The 20763-nt window shown below is 43.3% G+C and overlaps 1 protein-coding gene across 1 annotated transcript in view; it reads right to left on the reverse strand.

Moving 5' to 3' along the window:
* The window catches only part of plekhm3 (pleckstrin homology domain containing, family M, member 3), a 29763-nt gene extending 9478 nt beyond the window's left edge, over positions 1-20285 (reverse strand). Inside the window, exons 1-4 of the mRNA XM_079665780.1 lie at positions 19288-20285; positions 11684-12781; positions 3651-3796; positions 2527-2720 (exon numbers count right to left, since the gene is read on the reverse strand). Coding sequence (XP_079521906.1) covers positions 2527-2720; positions 3651-3796; positions 11684-12781; positions 19288-19798 — 1949 coding nt within the window. The 5' untranslated portion in view covers positions 19799-20285. The remainder of the gene's footprint in view (positions 1-2526; positions 2721-3650; positions 3797-11683; positions 12782-19287) is intronic.
* Positions 20286-20763: the final 478 nt, after the last annotated feature.

Below are 20763 nucleotides of genomic sequence, written 5' to 3' on the forward strand. Positions count from 1 at the left end.
GTGTGTGTGTGAGATCCAGACAACTCATGGTGATAGGCACCACTGATAAACTACTCTGTTTGGTTCGTTACCAATGGTTACCACATCAGCATTCATAAGACCACACATACACACATGGTACAATAGTCAAACACACACTGGCTCCTTGTTGATCGTGTAGTTGGTGAACACACCTTGAAAGTAAATTGATAAGTACTTGTGAACCAACATATTTTAGGGATTAGATTACAAACAGAAGATACACACATTGATTCAAATATGCAAACACACACAAACATGCCAACAAATGAAAATATTTGTTCTAATAGTCCTGATAGTATTTGTATTTCACTAACCTCTGAGTATTTCTACTGCAGCAGACACACCTTTGATAGTATTCTGCTATCACTCAGTGATTAAGATTGTATACTGAAGGAGGGTCTGACTGAGTAACTGTGTGTGAACAGCTAATGTAGGAAGTCGTGTGTGTGTGTGTGTGTGTGTGTGTGTGTGTGTGTGTGTGTGTGTGTGTGTGTGTGTGTGTGTGTGTGTGTGTGTGTGTGTGTGTGTGTGTGTGTGTGTCTAAACGTAACACATTACAATCTATTGCAAACCAAGACCAAATCTTATCTTGGTGTTGAGTTGACACAGTGTCACAGAGCGATGACACAACGTTTTTAACTGCTGCACGGGACCTAAGAAGCAGTGCTCTCTAACTGACGTCCTTTAGCGCTTTCTGCATGTACGCAGCAGACATCTCTCTTCAGATTCCCCCTGAAGGAGACTGATGAGCAGGGAAAGGTTTTAGCGCCACGGCCCTCATCAATCCTGCAGTGTTTGGAAGTGGTGGGGCACTAGCCGGCACTTGCTAATGGGACAAAAGTAAACACAGAACGACATGATGCTGCTCGTCTCTGTGTTGCAACAGCAGTACGACTCATGTGGGAGATTTCTTCGGCCAAGAAAATACCAAGAGTTTCTGTTTGAAAGTACTTGGCAAGCCAGAGAAAAACATTTTAAAAAACAGTAGTGGGCCTTTAAAAAAATCTATATGAAGACCAAGAGTAATGAGCTCTTTTAATCAGATGTTATTTTGGGATGCTTTTTATTGACGATCTGTGTGTGTATAATTTCTGCATCTGTTGCCTATAACATATTGTCTTTAGCCAATCATGTATACTCTGCTTGATTAAAGGTGGGATAGGTAAGTTTGAGAAACCGGCTCGAGTGCGCTAGAATTTGAAAATACACAACCGGAGAAAATCTGCCACTTCCTTACAGAGCCCCTCCTCCAACACACACGAACGCGCACATGACCAATGAGGGCACGAGATAAGTTTGTGTACAGATGTTAGGCTGACAGGCAGGTAGGCCATCCATTGGTCGTGATTTTTACAGCACTACGGCTTCCACAGATGACATTTTTTAATGGATTTTTTGTCAAAGCACTTAAGATATTCATTGCTATCCGGATGTTAAGAGCATTCCATGGAATATAACAAAAAGTGTATCTCGAGCCGGTTTCTCAAACTCACCTACCCCACCTTTAATGAGGGACATATAAGCATTTATTTACTTTAGGGGATTAACAGTAGAAAAAACACAAATACCAGAAATAGTCAACATTAAACTATCCTGAGTATTAATCAGATTCCAGCCTGTCTGCTGAGGTGGATTCTTCTCCAGTAGAAAATCTTAGATGAGTGTATTAGTGACCTAGAGCAGGGCAAGGATCATCCATCTCCTCTGAGGGGAAGCTTTCACTGTGGGACCTCACTCAAATAAACAGTCGTCCCCCTGACCATCACACATGAACTTATACACACACAGGCACACATCTTTCATGTATATGCAGCATATATACACACAGGAATGCATGCAGATAAATGTTATGTCAATATACATGCAGGCACTCAGACACGTAAACACGGATCATACAGGGAGATGTTAGCAATCTCAATCAATCAGTCATGTTTAACAAGCTGATGACACAGGCATGTTAATCATACAGTAGTAGCTGATATGCCCCAACTTTATAAAAGGGATTGATAGCTCCTCGTTTACTGTCAGTACGAGTTCCTTGACGTGTATATCTATTTATACCCGTAGTTATTTGGCCTAAATAAGATTGTGATTTCACTCATTCGTATGTTTTTGCTTGGTTTGTCCTTTTATTAGTAGAAATATGGAATAAATAAAAGCCTGATTAGCATGAAATGGGTGAATGGACTTAAATACTGGATTTGATATATGTTTTTAATTTTCATTAATGGCAACAGCCTGGGAAGAGGTCCTCGCTATCCTTATGTCCTTCTAGTTTGTTTTATTTACACATCAAATTGTGTTCAGTTGTACTAGTGTCTCAGCCCTTTGAATTTTTGGATTTGAACTGCTCATAACTTTAGCCATTTAAACATGATGATGGTTTGCAAATCGACATTGCTTCATATATAGAATAGGTTAGGAAACAGTGCTCAAAATTACGAAAGAGTTTGTTGTTTTGTAACCCCTCCCTCACCACTACAACAGACTTCACTGCCGGCCTACCTTCGTCTGAGGTCCTCGGCGATGGTTGCCCGGCAGCTGAACAGGTAGGCTCTTAGCGACTGGAGCTGCTGCCGGAGCCGCAGCACGGTGCTGAGCGGCTCGCAGTGCTCGTACAGACACGGGTTGAGCCGCTGCACGTCCAGCAGGGGCTCCTCGTACACAAACTCCAGGAACTCCTTGGCCTGTTTGGACACCTGCAGGAGCAACACAGAGGAGGATACATCATCAGATATGTCCGGGATAACACTCGAGAAGTATATGTTTCATGATTGTTAAGGACAATGTGGACAAAAGTCTCTGTGACGACAGAGTTTGTCTGATTTTTTTTTGTACCTTTGGCAGAACAAAGCTTTTTCCCTGCTTGTAGTCTTTTTGCTAAAGTAAACGGACAAACTCCTGAGTGTAGCTTCATATTAGAGCGGTAGAAATGAGGAGGTTATTGATTTATGCATCAAGTAAAGTGAAAGTGAGTGAATAATCTCCCAAAATGTCTGAAGCAATCTGCATTAGAACCAGGAACAATACATTATCATTTTAGCAGACATTCAAAAAGAGACATTGAAACCAGCCCTGGGCTAAAACTATATAGTGCACTGTGCGGCATGCTGATTTAGTTACGACTCAGAAATTATATATATATAAATATACAAGAATGATACAAGAATTGCAGTTTGAGAAATGTTGGATTTCAGGAAAATTGAGGATATTAAACTTGTTAACGCTGTGTTTCTTGATGCAGGACTAAAGTAAAATGTCTTTAGGTAAATAAGAAGAGAACTACTTGACCTCGAGTTAATCTTTTTAATCTGAAGAATAAAGACCATATGAAATGGATGCTTTAGTTTCCAGGAAGTCCTCTCAATAACTGGAACAGAGTGTCTCCTTAATGATGGGCCCTTGTACTGAAACACATTACAAGGTTTTTTTAAGATCCAAATACATTACTGCTGAGGTACCAGTCACACCGAATGAGAAATGTGTACTTTCAAAGTGTGTGTGTGTGTGTGTGTGTGTGTGTGTGTGTGTGTGTGTGTGTGTGTGTGTGTGTGTGTGTGTGTGTGTGTGTGTGTGTGTGTGTGTGTGTGTGTGTGTGTGTGTGTGTGTGTGTGTGTGTGTGTGTGCACCTTGTGTTTGCTGGTGTCCCAGTTGTGCAGCAGGCGGGCTGGGATGAGGAAGGAGTTGTCCTGATGGCAGCTCTGGCAGTAGTACCAGCCGCTGTAGTAGCAAATCTTTGCTTTTCCTCTGGAGTGACCGACTGGACGCTGACACCCTGAGGAGAAGTCCTTGGGTACGTTTATACGTGGGTTTCATTACATCTTATTATTAAATACATAGATGATGGTTAAGGGTCTCTGAATACCTCTGTAATCATGAGGAAACCAGGTTAACTTTAAAGAAAGTGTCAAAACTGGGGATCAAATGAACACAAAAACGTCTATCTTAAAGTAGAACAAATATGCACTCTCTTGGACACCCTGCAGGTCATCAAATGATGAATTGAGAAATGTGTCAATGTATTGTCCTAAGGTGTTGCACAAGTCATCTTTCGATGCTAACGATCTTCTGGAGCAGAGATCGGGAGATAGCAAAGGTTGTGGAGCAGATAACTCGCCGTTAATATGTGTCAGTTTATTGCCCCTCGCTAAATAGCACACTAATCCAAATGAGTAAACCTGTAGATAATAAACAAGATAGTCCAAGTTTAAAAAGGAACTCTGACCCCAATAAGGTAGTATGTTGTATCATGACCCACGTAAACTGGGAACATGATTTGACTGCAGTGATAACAGAGTAGTTGAGAAATACTTCAAATGAGGTGTTGGTTCTGATCGGGGGCATCAGAGGTTTCTGCCCTGGCTTTCACACATGGCACGACCTCAAAGGTTTCTTTCACAAAAGACGTGCCCATAAAGTTTGCAGCTGAGCTCTTTTTTTTTAAAGTCTGATTGCAATTATCCATGAGGCAAAGTATAAAATGTGGCTGAGGTCATTGCGTAAGTTTTGGGGGGTGAGCCAGCCTTAGCCACGTCCTCCCAAACCTCCTGAAGGCAATTGGGAGGGAAAGGAGAGAGGACATTGTAAGCCAAGGAAGAATCATTTCTTTGTTCGTCTATAATAACAATTTGTATTGGTTGTTCTCTCTGAATATGAAAATAATTCACTGCAACTGCTTGTTGATACCTGCGCTGATCTTGAACAGTACTAGCTCATTCGCATAAAAAGAGCCACATTTACATTTTAAAATGTGAACACAGCCCCGGTTGCATTTGTCTGTTAGGGCATTTAAAGGTGTATTTCACCCTGTGTTTTGAGAATGACATGCTTTCTCTCAAATTCATTTGTACGATTGCATCTTGCTCTTCTTTATGACTGGCTGGCTCTTAAAATAAATCTATAAACCAACGACTAAAACTAGATGTCTGTCTCCTACATGTTTGTGGTATAAATCTAAATTCAATCTCAAGTTTGTATCCCAGAAACTACATGTTGTGTTCTTGAGAAGTAGTTAAATGTATACATACAGATGATGAGCAATTTTACCAAGATGTGTTATAAGCAGGAGTTCCAGGAAATACCAACAACTTGTAGTTTTTGGAGTGTGTTTTAAAAATATTAGTTTGCGTAGTTATAGCTTTGTTTCTGGGTGATTGTGCAGAGGGTCAGGAAATGCTGGTAAAGAATATAATCCCCTGCATATATATTTCAGTCCTAAACGCAGCGATATTTACTGATTATCTTTCATCTGCTTGTTGAGTGCATTTCCACAACTCATATCCATGTTGGCAGGAATCTACCTGCCAACATGGACTTGAAGGGTCAGATTGTAGAGTCTAACTTTTTCCGGTAGTCACAACACACTTCAATAGGAAGGGGTATTTTAGACCGACAACACCAACAGATCCTAAGCTCTACTTAACCTGATAGCTGCTCCACTCTCTGCTTTGTCTTCTCCACACTTTAAAGTTCCACACACACACACACACACACACACACACACACACACACACACACACACACACACACACACACACACACACACACACACACACACACACACACACACACACACACACACACACACACACACACACACACACACACACACACACACACACACACACACACACACCAGCTGAGCGCCACCACAGCACTGACACAGGTGTCCCTTATCCAACTGGATCTCCTAGAGCTTGAGGGAAACAGCGTGTGCAGGGGGGCGCAGAAGAAAAGAAACTGAAGATGTTTATCTAGGTTTTAAGAAAACAGCGGCATGAAAAGCTACAGACAAGAGGAACGCCAGAGGAAGAGAGGCATGTGTCAGCGTGTTTGTCAGTAGTCCTTCAACACAAGAAACAACACAGACTGACAAAGGGGGGGGGGGAAAGGCGGAAGGAGCAAAGCTATCGAGAGATGAGAAGAAGGAATGAAAGAGAAGAGATGAAGAGCGAGATCAAACAAGACAAGAGAAGTTAGGTCAACTACCTTTCCATCACAAAAGAGGATCTGATGTCTGGAAAAGGCAGACAATGGACTCTAATCAACAATGAGAGAGGGATTTCTACTTTGAAGGAAAAGACTGAAGTTGACTGAAGCATCAGTCAGCCGCAGAGACTGATGTAGAGTTGGGACCACTTGGTGATTTATTAAAAGTTTGATTGAGCTTTTGGAAAGAGGAAACAGCTTTCATTCAACTGTCCAAATTGCAGAACCAGTGGTACGAAAACACAACGACAATTCAGTTTTTTCACAATTTGGGTTTATTATAGTTATAGTCTTTTGCTCACCGATGCAATGACCAATGAATCGGCTGAGCTTTTTTCAAAGATATTGGTCACTTTTTAAAGGTCGATCAATAAGTAATAAGACATTATGCCAAACATTTCTTAAAGGTCAAATAAAAATAGCATCAACATTAAAAAATATATATATTATATTCATTTACCAGAAAAAACTGACAACCTGATATTCATAGTCTTTATCCCATTTCCCCAGCTTTTGGATCCAATCTCACTAATCATAATAAGTGGGTGGGGCTTACCTACTGGTCATCGACATCATATGTCCCAGGTCAATGTAAGCTACTGTAGGTATACCCTACAGTGTGTGAGGGTTGTGACATGGACTGCATTATAAACTACTTTTCCAGTCTTTGCAACCCCTCAAAGCACGTTTACAAGTCAGCATTCAGCCATTCACACAGAGGCAGAGGCTACCATGCTAGATGCTAGCTGCTCAGTGGGACTAACAAACACTCACACACCGCTGGTCACACCATCAGGAGCAACTTGGGGTTAAGTACCTTGCTCAAGGACCTCGACACTTTGGGCTGGGGATCGCACCAGCAACTTCCTGATTGGTGGACAACCACTCTACCTCCTGAGCCACAGCCGCCCGCCATATAGAGTCTGCCAGTCACATGACCCTCGTCTTGCATGTCATAAGGGTCCTTGTTACGTGTTCTGCTGGATGGACTCGACTAAATCTTTCTTTGTGCAAAGGACCGGGTTGTCTGGAGTTTTTGATCTGTCCTTCTAACTTAGAGGGATAACACATTTCTCTTGAGAGAAAGAATTTGGCTCAACCGTACAAACCACATTTATATCAGTTAGACATTTGATCAAAGTGCGAGTTACACTTACACGAGCTTTGTGCCTGACACATATCCATAAATCATCCATCCTCATCACTTTCCAAAGTTTAGACAAGGGGTATTTGTTTTTTTTCCTTTGGTTACATTTTTGCTTTAGATGGAAAACAACAAAGTCTTATCTTATTTAAGAACCCGATGATCGAATACATGTGTGTAGCTCTGCAGTATAATTAAATCTGTGAGCTCATGTTGTTGTTAGGGTGCATGCTCTTTCAAAAAGAACCACAGTCCACTGGTCAGCAGCCAGCAGGCAGCCGGATGGTCAACAGTCAGAGAAACAGTGTGTCACTTCCAGGAAAGAGCTGACCACCAGGCCGGCTCTCTGCCCAACTGTGGCCTTGAATTCGGTCTGCTGCTGTTGGGACCCGAGGAACAAAGACACATACGCCTGAAAACATTTGCAAACTAAATAACTACCTTTCACCCCAACCGCAAATTCTATATCATGAGACAAGAAGTGAAAACACCCAGAAGTAAAACATAGATGGAGGTGCCAAAGTTAGTCAGAAATGATCCCTGTACAGTAGGAAAGGCCTGTGAAACCTCAACAGATAATGCATGTGTGACTATGGAAGAGGAAAGTGTGACCAAAGCTTTAACAAGCAGCAAAACAAAGTCAAAACAGAAAGCCATCTGCAGAGATAACTGATGGAGATACACTTATATTATTTTATAGTTTAACATTTGTTTTCTTGCCGTTTTTGTTATTTATGCTTTTATTTGGAAGGCAGCTTTGGGCACTGGGTTATTGGGTTATTCATTGGAGCCAGGCGGAGGTGGGATTAGCGCACCAGAGTGGGCATATTGTTTATTTACCAGGGAACAAGAAGGATATTCTTGCTTAGACATTTGATCAGCCCCTGCGTAAGATTAGCTATCGGATGACTCAGCAGCAGCTTTATTTTTAAGTACGGTAAATGTTCTGTTTTATTTAGGATTTAGTCGTCTCATAACATTTAAGTAAACAAAACCAATAAGGTGAACTGCGATGATGTGCAAATAAAAATATGTATACAGCAACTAATAACTGCTTTTTTAGGCTTTGTTAAGGGCTCAAGTCTATGAAACAAAATGTATATTGTGATAAAAGTGTATATACCGTATAATACTGTTTGTAAAATATTGATATGTTCACATACACAAAGACTAGGTGTCCACTTGTTAGGCATCTGATACACAACATCTACAGCACTCATGAATGCTCCTTTCTTAAAATGTTGAGTCCCTATTAATGCACTCTGCTGCTAACTACTTCCTCCATTATCAGCACAGAGTAACCACAGCGTTCTCCATTCCTCTCTGATCTTTTATGGCTCTTTTTTCTGGGACAAAAAAAAAGGAGGGACAGAGGGAAAAGATGAATGGGAATTCAAACGTAGCTCAAAGGTCTACCGTTTGTACCGCGGCTCTCTGTAGTGAGAGAGGGTCACTTTGACCTGCCGGGGTGAGTGTACGGTGAAGAGAGAGAGAGATAGAGAGACGCCGAGATACAGGAAGATAGAGAGAGGGGTGACATCGGGGCGAAGAGGCGGCTCACACTTTCATCTGCCCGCCGCGGGTTTTAAACCACCACACCTCTGAGTGAAGGTGTGAGTGAGTGTGAGTGTGAGTGTTTGTCTGTTATGAACACGTGTGTGAATTAAAACTGAAAAGACGAGAGAAGCTTGAGCTTTGATGTGTCTCATTCACACCGACCAAACACTCAAATGAAAATGCGCACAAATGAAGAGTATAAGTAAGACTGTGTGTGTGTGTGTGTGTGTGTGTGTGTGTGTGTGTGTGTGTGTGTGTGTGTGTGTGTGTGTGTGTGTGTGTGTGTGTGTGTGTGTGTGTGTGTGTGTGTGTGTGTGTGTGTGTGCGTTAGAGAGAGAGTGAGAGACTGTCCATCTTTTGATGTGAGCCCACCTCCTACTTTCTGGATTCCCTCATATCTCCTGATTTCCACTTCACACAAACCCCCCCCCCCCTCCCTCATATAACAGATTCACATGGTCCATCGGGGGCCTGAGAATGTGCTCCACTGCAACGACAGGGGTCACCAAACCTGAGGACACACTCACAATGTGTGTGTGTGTGTGTGTGTGTGTGTGTGTGTGTGTGTGTGTGTGTGTGTGTGTGTGTGTGTGTGTGTGTGTGTGTGTGTGTGTGTGTGTGTGTGTGTGTGTGTGTGTGTGTGTGTGTGTGTGTGTGTGTGTGTGTGTGTGTGTGTGTGTGTGTGTGTGTGTGTGAGGCTGGGGGGTGATGGGGCTTCAGGGTCTTCTAACAAACACTAACCGTTTCCTTCAAAAGGAATCAAAAACGCATCAGGTCCCATGTGTAATTAGTTGAATACATTTCACATTTTGATGTTAAATAACCAATCCCTGGATATGTATGGCTGGACGTAGCATGCATATGCAGAGGGCAGACTTGAATGAAGTTCAAAGAGAAACTAAAGTAGCATACAGAACATCAAGAGATCGTGTTTATACTAGTGGCTTCATATATGAATAATACCATATATGCATTAAGATAAACAACAGAACATGAAGGCTTTTGATGAATTATAGGGGTTTCCTGGCCAATAGGAGCCTTAACCTGGCCATCTACGGCCTTTAGACCCATAAGCAACTTTGCATAGTATTTCAAATCTGCATATACATTCATAATTACAATAAATATGAAATGTGACAAGCTGAATTATACAATTATAGCAGATGGGATACACTAACTAACAAATAATGATTATTTTTGTTATTGAATCATAAGGTTGTTTATTTTCATTTCAATATTAAAATAGAAAATGGACGCAATAAGTTCCCAAAGTTGAGGTTAAAGCCACAGCCCTAAAAGTATTTAATTTAGAATCATATAAAAAAGAGAGAAGCAGCAATTCTCCACAGTTGAGATAGATTGTCAGTTTTGGTCGATACATAACCAATTAGTTGTTTTAGTAATGCCAAGCTGGTATATTACATTTCACCGTCCCTATATATTACGAAACATATTTTTCACTCCTCTCACTCCCCTCCTGAAAAAGTGCCATCGATGTCAAAGTGTTTAGCTCAGAATAACCAAGGTTTTATTTGAAACATGGGCCACATCTAAAAAAAACAGCTGTCCTGTTACCGAGGTGAGAGCCAGGGGAGAGCAGAGAATAAAAAAGAGAGAGAGATATTATCCACAGTTAAAGTGAACATTTGTATTTGAATGCTGGTAAAAGTGAAATGTAAAGATGAGATTCTATACATTTATAAAAACACAATTACTCTTACAATAACTAGTGGACTTAAATGACATTTTAATGCCTTGAATGGAGATGGTGTAAAAGCCTTTTTTCAGGACCTGCTAAGTAACACTGCAGGAGACTAAGAAGGGATACAGTCAAATAAATGAGCGGGGGGGAATAAAGGGAGACAAAAAGAAGGAAAAGCTGTGAGTCTGAATGAAGTGTTGAAAGGGAAAAGAAAGAAAGGGAGGAAAAGAAGGGAAATAAACGGATTGAGAGAGCAGAGGTGTGCTCTGTATAGAAAATGGACGTATCCAGCTGTCCCTCCCATCCAGCTCTACCGCGAAACCCTTCAATCAAACAACCACGATCAAGCCTGACCACTGTAGCATCCCCAGGCCGCTTTCATTCGCTCTCATTCATTCATTCATTCATCCATTTTTCCTCTCCTCCGGTGCTTTAAGCCTGCCAATTATCATCAGTTGCCCCCAGACGGCCTCTGTCCTTGTTCCCGTTTCAGCTGGCCTTTCAAACAGCCCCTGCATTAATAAGCCAGTTGTTACAAATAAAAAAGGGAGGTGAGCGGTGATTATTCAAAGCCCTCCTAAAAGAGAGAGAGGAAGCCCTCGTTTCACACCCAGGGAGAGTGAACGCACCGCCTGCCATTTATGGGGCAGTACAAGAGCCTGGTATGGAAACTAACAGTCATTATAATAAAGAGAGAGAGGCTGTAATGGCTCAGGACGTTCAAATGGTCTAACTAGAAAACCCACAGAATACCTGACCCACAGGAATAGGTACATGTATTTTCAAAGAGGAAGCATTTTTCTGTTCAACAGGATACAAATAATAATAAACCACTTCAAGCCAATTAAATGTTGTCAATGTAACAAAAACGACAAAGAGGTTTACAAAAGGGAATTTGTTTTCCTTCTGTATTCATCCGCTGAAGAGGGACGTTGCTTTGAGTTTAACACCTGGACACAGCGGGGGTTTTCGGCTGATTTCGGAGCCAATCGTTGTTTGTTATGCAAAAGGTGTTGTCGAAACTTGAAGCCTTCATTCTACCTGCACTAGCTACAGTTAGAAAACAAGCCCAGGTTGAAAAAGTATCTATATATCATTACTGGGGAGCCAGTTAGGGAATGAGTCTCGAGGATTGTCTGTTCACATTTTTAACCTTTTTGGGTAAAAATGTGTCGGAAGCATAAAATTAAACTGCACACAACAACCTCATTAGGACCTCAGAAGAAGTGTTATCTTTTCATACAGTGTGTGAGTGTGTGTGGGTCATTTACCTGCACACCTGAAGCTCTGAGCAGTCAGGCCCTTCTCCACAGCCAGACAGGTGAGGATACTGAGGAAGCTGGTGGTGACGGACTGCCTCTTGGCTCTCTGGGCCTCCCGCTGTCTCCGCTCCCTGGTTGGTTTGGATCTCAGCAGAACCCCCTGGAGGGCTGGAGCTCCTTCTCCTGATTCTCCCCCTTCCTCCTGGGCAGGCCTCTGCGCTGCCACCGCCTCCCGCAGGGCCTCCACCCACTCCTGGGCCTTGGGCTTATCGTCCGCCCGAAGCCTGAGTACGTCTTTTGGGAAAATGACCTGGAAGCGGCCCCCTCTGTCTGTCCACGGCTCTCCGTTCTCTGGCTCCTGGTCGTTCTGCACAGCCAAGCAGGAGGACAGGGTGTACTGGAGGACGGGCTTGGACACAGACCCTCGGCCCTCGGTAGGGAAAGCCCTGAGCGTGGATCGGGTCAGGACGAAGGTGAAGGCTCTCCAGTTGTTCTGATCCATCAGCTTGTGGAGCAGGCCAGATTTGAGGACGTCCTGGCAGCGTTGGGTGAACAGAGGCAGGGTGGTGGGTCTGCTCGGGACAGTAGACTCGAGAGAGTGCGACGCCTCTGATGAGGAGGGGGTGTCGCTGTCTCCGTCAGGCCTGGTGTCGAGCCCTGACGACGAGGACGGTGACATGGGTGCAGAAAACTTGACGACCTGTTGCTTCTCCGCCGCGCTCTTACGCTGGTGGTTCTCCTTCCTCGCGGGTCGGACCGCCTGCACCCTGTCCCACATCAGCCGTCTCCACTCCACGGCCTCCCATTGGCTGGCCGCCCTCAGCTGGAGACGCGTGCTGTTGAAGAACAAAGCCTGGAGCGTGCGAGGGTCTGCGGGCTGGGGGATCTGCCCGGCCACGCTGCAGGGTGCCGGGGAGATGATGCTCTGGCAGTGGGACAGAGAGCAGGCGGTGCCCAGCTGGCGGTTGGCGCTGCTGTCCAGGGTGTAGATACGCAGCTCGCAGGGCGTCAGCTCCACGTGGCAGCGAGTCCAGCGACCCCGCGGACCCTCACGCTGCTCCATCTCCCCCTGCTTCACCACTTTGCTGCTGCTGCTGCTTTTATCAGCTGCACAGAGGTGAGGAGGAAGAAACAGAAACAGGGGGTAATAAGACACAGAAGAAAATTGTGTTTGTTCAAGATGACCACAAAATGGATAACCATTATTCCATTATATCTTTATATCTTTATATCTTGCTATACTGTCATAACTTCTCACTGGAAGTGCATCTTTAGCAAGGAAGACCAGTTAGTGCACACAATGTCTTGTTTTTCATTACTATGACATCATTACTATAATATGTTATTCCAATTCTATTCTGCTCAAAGATACTGCTATATCTTTTAATGTTATTATAGTCTTCTTTAAATAGTTTTCTATCTGTGTTTTTAATTGTTGTTTTATTTGTATGTATGTTTATGCATGCACTACAACATCAAATGCCTTGTATGTGTTAACCTACCTGGTATCAAACCTGATTCTGATTACAGGCTTTTTACAAATACTCTTAAAGGTTTGTTTCCATCCAGGATGTGATTAGTTTTTGGGTAACTATTGTTTTTTCATCCACATTCAAATCAAATTGGTTAAATAAGCCACTCAGGAAATACATTTGATAGCGTAGAAGACACTTCCCTATAAACTAAGATAACGGTTAAGTGTCTCTCCGCAGATTTCCATCAGGAGTTGTAGTTACTTTGTTTGTCTAAAAGACTCAGGTTTCTTTGGTTATGTTGACACGGCTTGTAGAGTAACACCGTATGCTGCTCGTGATTCTGGAGCCCAGTCTATTTACTGCCAGCTTTGCACTTATGACCATGACTCCCCTGGCACCTGAAGGCATCATGACCCAGAGTCAGGACCCAGAGAGACTGCAACCTGGGCAAAGGTTCACAAGTCTCACAAACCTGTCCTGTAAATCCAACAAATCACAGCCAGAACTTTTGAAGAGGGATATTGGTTTTTGGTGAAAATACGTTTTTATACGATGGAGTCTGGAGTATCTATAGCTTGAACTCAAGTACCTAATTAGGTTACTGTGGATTATGAGACAGCAAGACTGAAACCATAACACTGAAAGGCATCTTTTGTCCTAGTTTGCCTTTGCAGCTTTTTCCACTCAGCATCCCTAAATCCTCAGGCGTCTGATGGATATCTGTCTAGATGGGCCAGCTTCCTACACAAGGGTCTTTATCTGAAGCTCGCGCCTCGGACAGAGCGTTGGTATTATGGTAAGAGATAGCGGCGTGATGGTGAGTCTCAGAGAACATTTCTTGTCACCAAGGCAGGAAGAAGCAGTATTGTTAAGGAGGCCACAAGGCAAACTGTCCCATTGTCTCAATCTAGAGACACACCCTCTCACCAGTTTGTTCTTTTCTCTCCTTTTTTCCATAGTTTGCTTTTGTTTTACTATCATTTATGTATTTCCTCTCTCTGTATACTCTTGTGATTGTGGAGTGTTTTCTCTCTGATTAAGGACGCTTCAGACAACAGCCGGGACCTCTGCTAGGACATCAAACCAAACTGTATTACTATGCTCTGCTGCACCCACTGGCCTGCTCAAAATGATGCTTGTAAAACTGGACAAATGCCAGTAGAGATGTAATTAACAATTATTTAATTATTGATTGATTTGCAGGAACATTTGTAGATTCATTTGGCCTATGAAATGTCAAAGAAGTGGAAATATCCTGTGATTACTGAAGGATTTAATCTAAAGATCTATCACATTTAGATATAGATATTTCAACTTTACATCAGTGCACCCCTCACCCCGTACATATTAAATAATACACTTTGCAATTGAATTCAAATCTATAATCTAAATCTATTCTACATAATAATGCAACCTATAGAACATGTATTTGTGTAACTTGCTTTTGAATATCCTCCATCATATTTGCCTAGTTATACTGTATACGTTCTTTGGTTGCCCAAACCTTTAAAACAATTCAGTCTCAGTTTTTCAAACTGGGGGGGGGGGGGTTGAGGTGACGTGCAACAACATTAACCTTTCTGTTGGTCGCTTGTTAGCAGACCCTTCACGCAATGGCAGAGCGAACAGGTACAGACAGGGCCCATAGTGATAGCCCTATAGTTTCAATCTAATACACACAAATAAACATATGGACATGGGTTACTATTAAAAAAAATAAAAAATTGGTAAATGTATTTAGGAACCTAATAATGTGATTTTAAGTGGGGGTGGACCTCAAATCCTCTAGGGGGGTCCGGGGGCATGCTCAGTTAAATGAGGGGGAAATAAAGAGACTAGATCTAAGGAAACACCCATATGAAACAGAACTGTATACATTTCAATAATCATAAGAACATGGCCATAACCAATAACATCCCATATCCAACATGAAAAAACACTGAAACTTGTTTATTTATTTTTGGTTCATTTAGTTGCGAGTGTGTCTGTGCTCCTGAATCGGCCTCTCCTGTCTCTCTCCTCTCCTCCCTGCTCCTCTTTGAGGCAGCAGCAAAGACTAGTTTTAGCTCTCAACAAGTTTTAAAAGTGTATCTTCCCTTTTTTCACTTACTTAACTTTTTAATTTTTTATTCATGCATATTTTACTAATCACTACAATCTCAAATGGAAATATGTGTTTACATAAATGGTGACCACACCGTTTGAGACCAACTGAGAACTTAGACTAAGTTAACTATCTAAAAACACTCAGAGAGTCCTTGACCTCACCTGAGCTGAGGTTATCCCGAGCTTGAATGACACACAGAGACCAATCGAGGGCTTTGATTTATGATCTGTATGACAGTGGCCATGTCGGCAGGCCACATCATGTGGACATCCAGTCACCCTGTGTGAGGCAGGCCACTTAACAGGCCAGGCCATCGGGAAACCCCCCGGTCCTCCCGATGGCCAGTCCGGGACTGGGTACAGGAGGCGTAGAGCGAGGGATCATTGCCCACAAGTTAATCGATTGCAGATGGCGTCGTGGTCACGGACGAATAAAAAAAAAAAAAACTTAAAACGGGTCGCGAAATATACTTGGGCGGCCGTTAATATACCTGGGCGCCCGCCCAAGTATAGTCTACGTGTGGGAAACCCTGCATCTACATGTATGCTCTTTTTGAAGTTCATATAAAGGTCAACATGAAGTTTAGCAATGATTGTGTGTCAGATTTCAGAAGAGTTTCGTAAAAGCAAACATTACAGCATGCCAGTGGCCTGTGGATGAATATTTGTGAACATCAGCCATCCTTCACTGATTTAACCACACAGCGTTTCAACTCATACAGGAAACCCAACACTGGACAAATATTTCCTCATTCTGGACCGTTTTTATTTTTGTTTTGTATCTGCTGGCTGAAAGAGGAAGAGAGCGAAGCAGCTGCAACAACTAGCTAGATTATGAAAAATGAATCTTTAGAACGATAGAGAGGGCAGCAATGAGTGTAAACATCTAAAATACTGAAAGCAGATTAAGTCATTTGTTTTTAAAAAGTGAGTTTTTTTTAGATGTGAATTAAAAATGTAACCCATATTTGATCTATATTTCATGCATGCCTTTAGGAGCAGTTCCACATTGACTGACATCACGTTGAAACAATGCATATGCTACCTAGAAATACAAAATAAAACTTTTCAGCCAAATTCAATCCAGTTTTAACCTTAATATATTCACGTCTTTCAGTGTGGTAGCTTTACTTAAAAACATCAACAATCCCCTTCCCCTAAACCAATCCCACAAACTGATTTAATTGTGAACCCCCACAGGAGCAGACTAATTGGCAGATATTGCATTTTGTTTCTTTAACTTGCGAAATCGCTCAAGGAGGGGAGAGGGAAAAGCTAAATCCTTCACAGCTCCGGTGGCGAGTCAAGTGCCTCATCAATCTTATCAAAACAGCAGTGGACATGGTGTCACTGACTTTGCATGCCAACAAACCTTTTTGCTAAAGGAACACATGAATATGCAAATAAGTTCTTAGCTGGAATCAAGACTGGCTGATTGGCAGTCTTTACGCTTGGGAGGGTCGAGATGAGAATTAGGCATTGTGGCGAGGAGAACTGCTCGGTTCAATTAGCCTTCATCTCCACCTGGTGGGTTTTCACATCACACTAATAGTAACAGTCTAATAAACACATACAGCCTTCAACCAGCATTAACACGTTTCTCTCAGGGCTGCACACTAACTATCCAGCAGTGCTGCCCTCAGGTCAATCAAACCTCCTTAAACAAGCAACCTTACCCACTGATAAGGTAGCAAATCATCCTAGTACATGTCGCTTTGCAAATTAACAGGCGCCAACGGCTTCCTGGATACAAATGCACACACAGACTGCAAATGAAAAAGCAGAAAGTACCTGCAGAGGTCCACTCTAAAACATAGTGCTTATAATGATCAGGGGTAAAGCTATCCCAGCATGCACTAGGGGAGAGGTTTTGTAGGGTCAAGCACTAGACAGGTCTCAAGTTCTTCAAACAACTACTCGCATCTACGGGTACGTTTAGAGACATATCCGTAAGTTATACATTTACATCCAATAACTAACTGCTTATAAAAGTTACTTGTCACCTGTCATTCAACTCTTTACTCCAGATGCAGATTCCTATAACAATGGCTGCAAGCACAAGGTGTTTCCTTCCGTTGACTTTGAGCTTTAATGAGTATAAAAGGATTGACGAATGCTTGCAACGTAATATGCTACCAAAAATAGACCAATTATTCTACGGAAAAAAAAAATGCAGTGGGCAATGTTAGAAGACATAGGAGCTTTGATAAAAGCTACAGCCAGTGTGTTTGGTCCCATAAATACATGTATATTGTGTATATAATAATGATCATCATTTCCATTTCCCATCTAAACATCCCCAGCTGTCACTAATGGAAAGACATGGCCGAGTTAAATCACTCTGCTTATTACCGGCCTTTTCCTACTTCTCTCCTTTCAACGCACATCGAGGCAAACTAAATAGCCTGAATGCACACATATGCTAATACTAAATAATCCTGCCAGTATCAGGGGCCGGGTAATTGGGTTGCCTCTTCTCTCGCCTCATTTGAGTCCATTTGCTGACAGGATTACAGGCTATTATCCCTCAGGATCGCTTAGGATCTCCTTAGGCCTTCAGATGGCCAAAACACACAAACAAGTGTGTGTGTGTGTGTGTGTGTGTGTGTGTGTGTGTGTGTGTGTGTGTGTGTGTGTGTGTGTGTGTGTGTGTGTGTGTGTGTGTGTGTGTGTGTGTGTGTGTGTGTGTGTGTGTGTGTGTGTGTGTGTGTGTGTGTGTGTGTGTGTGTGTGTGTGTGTGTGTGTGTGTGTGTGTGTGTGTGTGTGTGTGTGTGTGTGTGTGTGTGTGTGTGTGTGTGTGTGTGTGTGTGTGTGTGTGTGTGTGTGTGTGTGTGTGTGTGTGTGTGTGTGTGTGTGTGTGTGTGTGTGTGTGTGTGTGTGTGTGTGTGTGTGTGTGTGTGTGTGTGTGTGTGTGTGTGTGTGTGTGTGTGTGTGTGTGCGTGCGTGCGTGCGTGCGTGTGTGTGTGTGTGTGTGTGTGTGTGTGTGTGTGTGTGTGTGTGTGTGTCTGAACACTGACTCTGTCATAGCACAGCTGTGTCATTTCAAGTTATCATCATCTTCTATCATTATTGCTTTCTCCGAGGATGCTTCAACATAAGTACAGCATACGCCCCGGTCTGCAGCACAGATAGTCCGAGACTTCTGTCCTCTGAAAGGCCCTTAAAAAGGCTGAGAGAGCTTTCTGCTGAATGGACGGTCGATCAGAGTGAAGGAGGAGGGGGTGGGGGTGGAGGGGGAGGAGGTGTGTATGTCTCGGACAGGTAGGGACCAGACTGTTGGTCAGCAGAGGAAATCTCATCGTCTTCACATTCAAAGCAAAGACGGCTCTCCATGTGACAAATGCCCCATTAGGTCAATCCTGAAAGGGTCAGCTCACCCAAATGTAGAACCATGTAATTGTCCATTTAGCTTTGAGGATAGAGGTTACCTTTCTCAATGGAGGTCAATTGTGTTATTTGTGCAAGATGTGTCCTCAGTTGCTTTGACTAACCAATAGATACACTCAGTGTAATCGGGTTGGGTAAGGTCTTGTTTTACTGCCATGGTCAAAATATCTGACATGTGCAGGTATTCAGTATCAGCTCCGATAACATGGTACATTAAAAACATCACCAGAGAAGATATTGTGACAATGGGTGCTAAGAAATGACCTTTTCTATGGTCCAAAAAAGGGTTTGTCTGTTTTTGTCAGCTAATCTTTCTAGAGCAAGAAATTACAAGCTTATTTTGATTGATTTTTCCATTTCTATTGAACACGACAGAAAGACAGGTCAAAAATATTCTCCCTGGTTAACCAATTTACTTTTCAAAGTTGACATCCAAATTCCAACATTTTCTACATGTCACTACTAATCAAGAGACCTAACTGTTAAAAGCTTTTTTCGATTTGCTTTAATATCAAATTCTTTACAATCGGCAGAGCCAATGTGCATTTCAATTAATATAGCCCACAAATACACATTTTGGAAAGCGAAAAAAAAACATATTCATAAAAGCTACCTTCTTCATGAAATCACAGTGTGTAAACTCACCCTCTGGCTGGTGATTGAGGATCATGTTCTTTAGAGTGTTGCAGTCCACAGTGGGCAGTCCGTTGTCCGTGTATACAGACGGTCGGTAGTTGACGTCCGATCTGGACCGGTTGTGTCCCTTCTTGAAGGCCGAGTTGGACGAGGAGTTTGCGGTGTTGTGGGTGCACTCCTTGCTTTGGGCTGCCAGGTCGTTGGTGGAGCGTGCTCGGCTTCTCTTGCCGTGCCTCAAGCCCACCCCCAGCCCCAACACGGTGAAGTTGTCGGCCCAGGCCAGGCCCAGGGGTCCCACCTCCGCTTGCTCTCTGGCCAGCAGACCCCACACGCCACTGGAGCTCAGCTTCCCCCGAGCGGCACTGGACCCTTCCTGCAGCTGCTTGGGCTGCAGGGTCCCGGTCTGAGCCTGACTCGGACCTTGGCCTTGCATCCCACCCATGCAGTGGATGAATTCCTCAGTGGCCTCTAGAGCCGGGCTGATATCGCCCACCATGTCAAGCTGCTCAAGACCCTCCATGGCTGGGCCCCTGAGCTACAAGTCCCACAGCTAGATGGTTTTACAAACTGGAGACCAAATTCCTGTTAGCAACATCCACATGTCCAACAGACCAAACTGACTGTCAGCTGGTCTCATGCAGGCTAAGAGATGGGGGGGGGATCCAACCAGCCCTCAGGCTTCACAAACTGCTTCCGAAGCCAAGTCCTGCTCTCCTCCTCAAGACGGGGCCTTCAGGGTGACAGCCTATGCTTCCTCAGTGTGCCTCTGGGTCTGGGCGGAGAGTCGACTGCCTCTCTGGGGAAAGCTACTGAGGCTTCCTGCCAGAGCTTGGGATTCCCCGAAATCAAGCCAATTTGGGTGAGAAACGCCGTTATTTAGCCAGATAAAAACACTTGGGGCAGAAAAACATTGAATTCCCTCCACACATACTGAACTGTTCAGGGGAAGTTATTTTGGCCGGCCAGGTGGCTGTGCAGTCATCAGATGGTGACTGTTTGTGGACTCACTGTAACACACAGAAGAGAGACAGAGGAAATGGTTAAGAGGAAGCATGCCGAACAATAAAATGGAAACTCAGCTGACAGTGAGAATACTTAAATGATATATAAAACGACTCGTTCTCAAAGCGCTTTCCTCAAAACTATAAACAGAGGCTTTAGCCACAAAAGATAAACAAAGGATACTGAACCCTCTAGTTTAAAAACTCAAAGAATGAACCCAACTACTGCACACCTACAATATCTTCATCACACCGGGGCTTCACAGATTGCTCCTCAGCAAATAGAAACGATCATCCCCCCCCAAAATGTCCTGATGAAATAATACTTGACTTCCTCCTCGGCTGCTTATCACCGGACTGACCAGCGGAGAGGAAGCAGGCCAGGGTGGGGTTACCATCCATCTGCCTGTCTCTTCTGATTCTCTCCACTCATCCGTCTCTCTCGTGCCCGCTCTCAAATCCTCTTTCTTTTACCATTTGTGCT

This window comes from Notothenia rossii (genome assembly GCF_949606895.1).
Source record: "Notothenia rossii genome assembly, chromosome: 2".
Taxonomy (NCBI): Eukaryota; Metazoa; Chordata; class Actinopteri; order Perciformes; family Nototheniidae; genus Notothenia; species Notothenia rossii.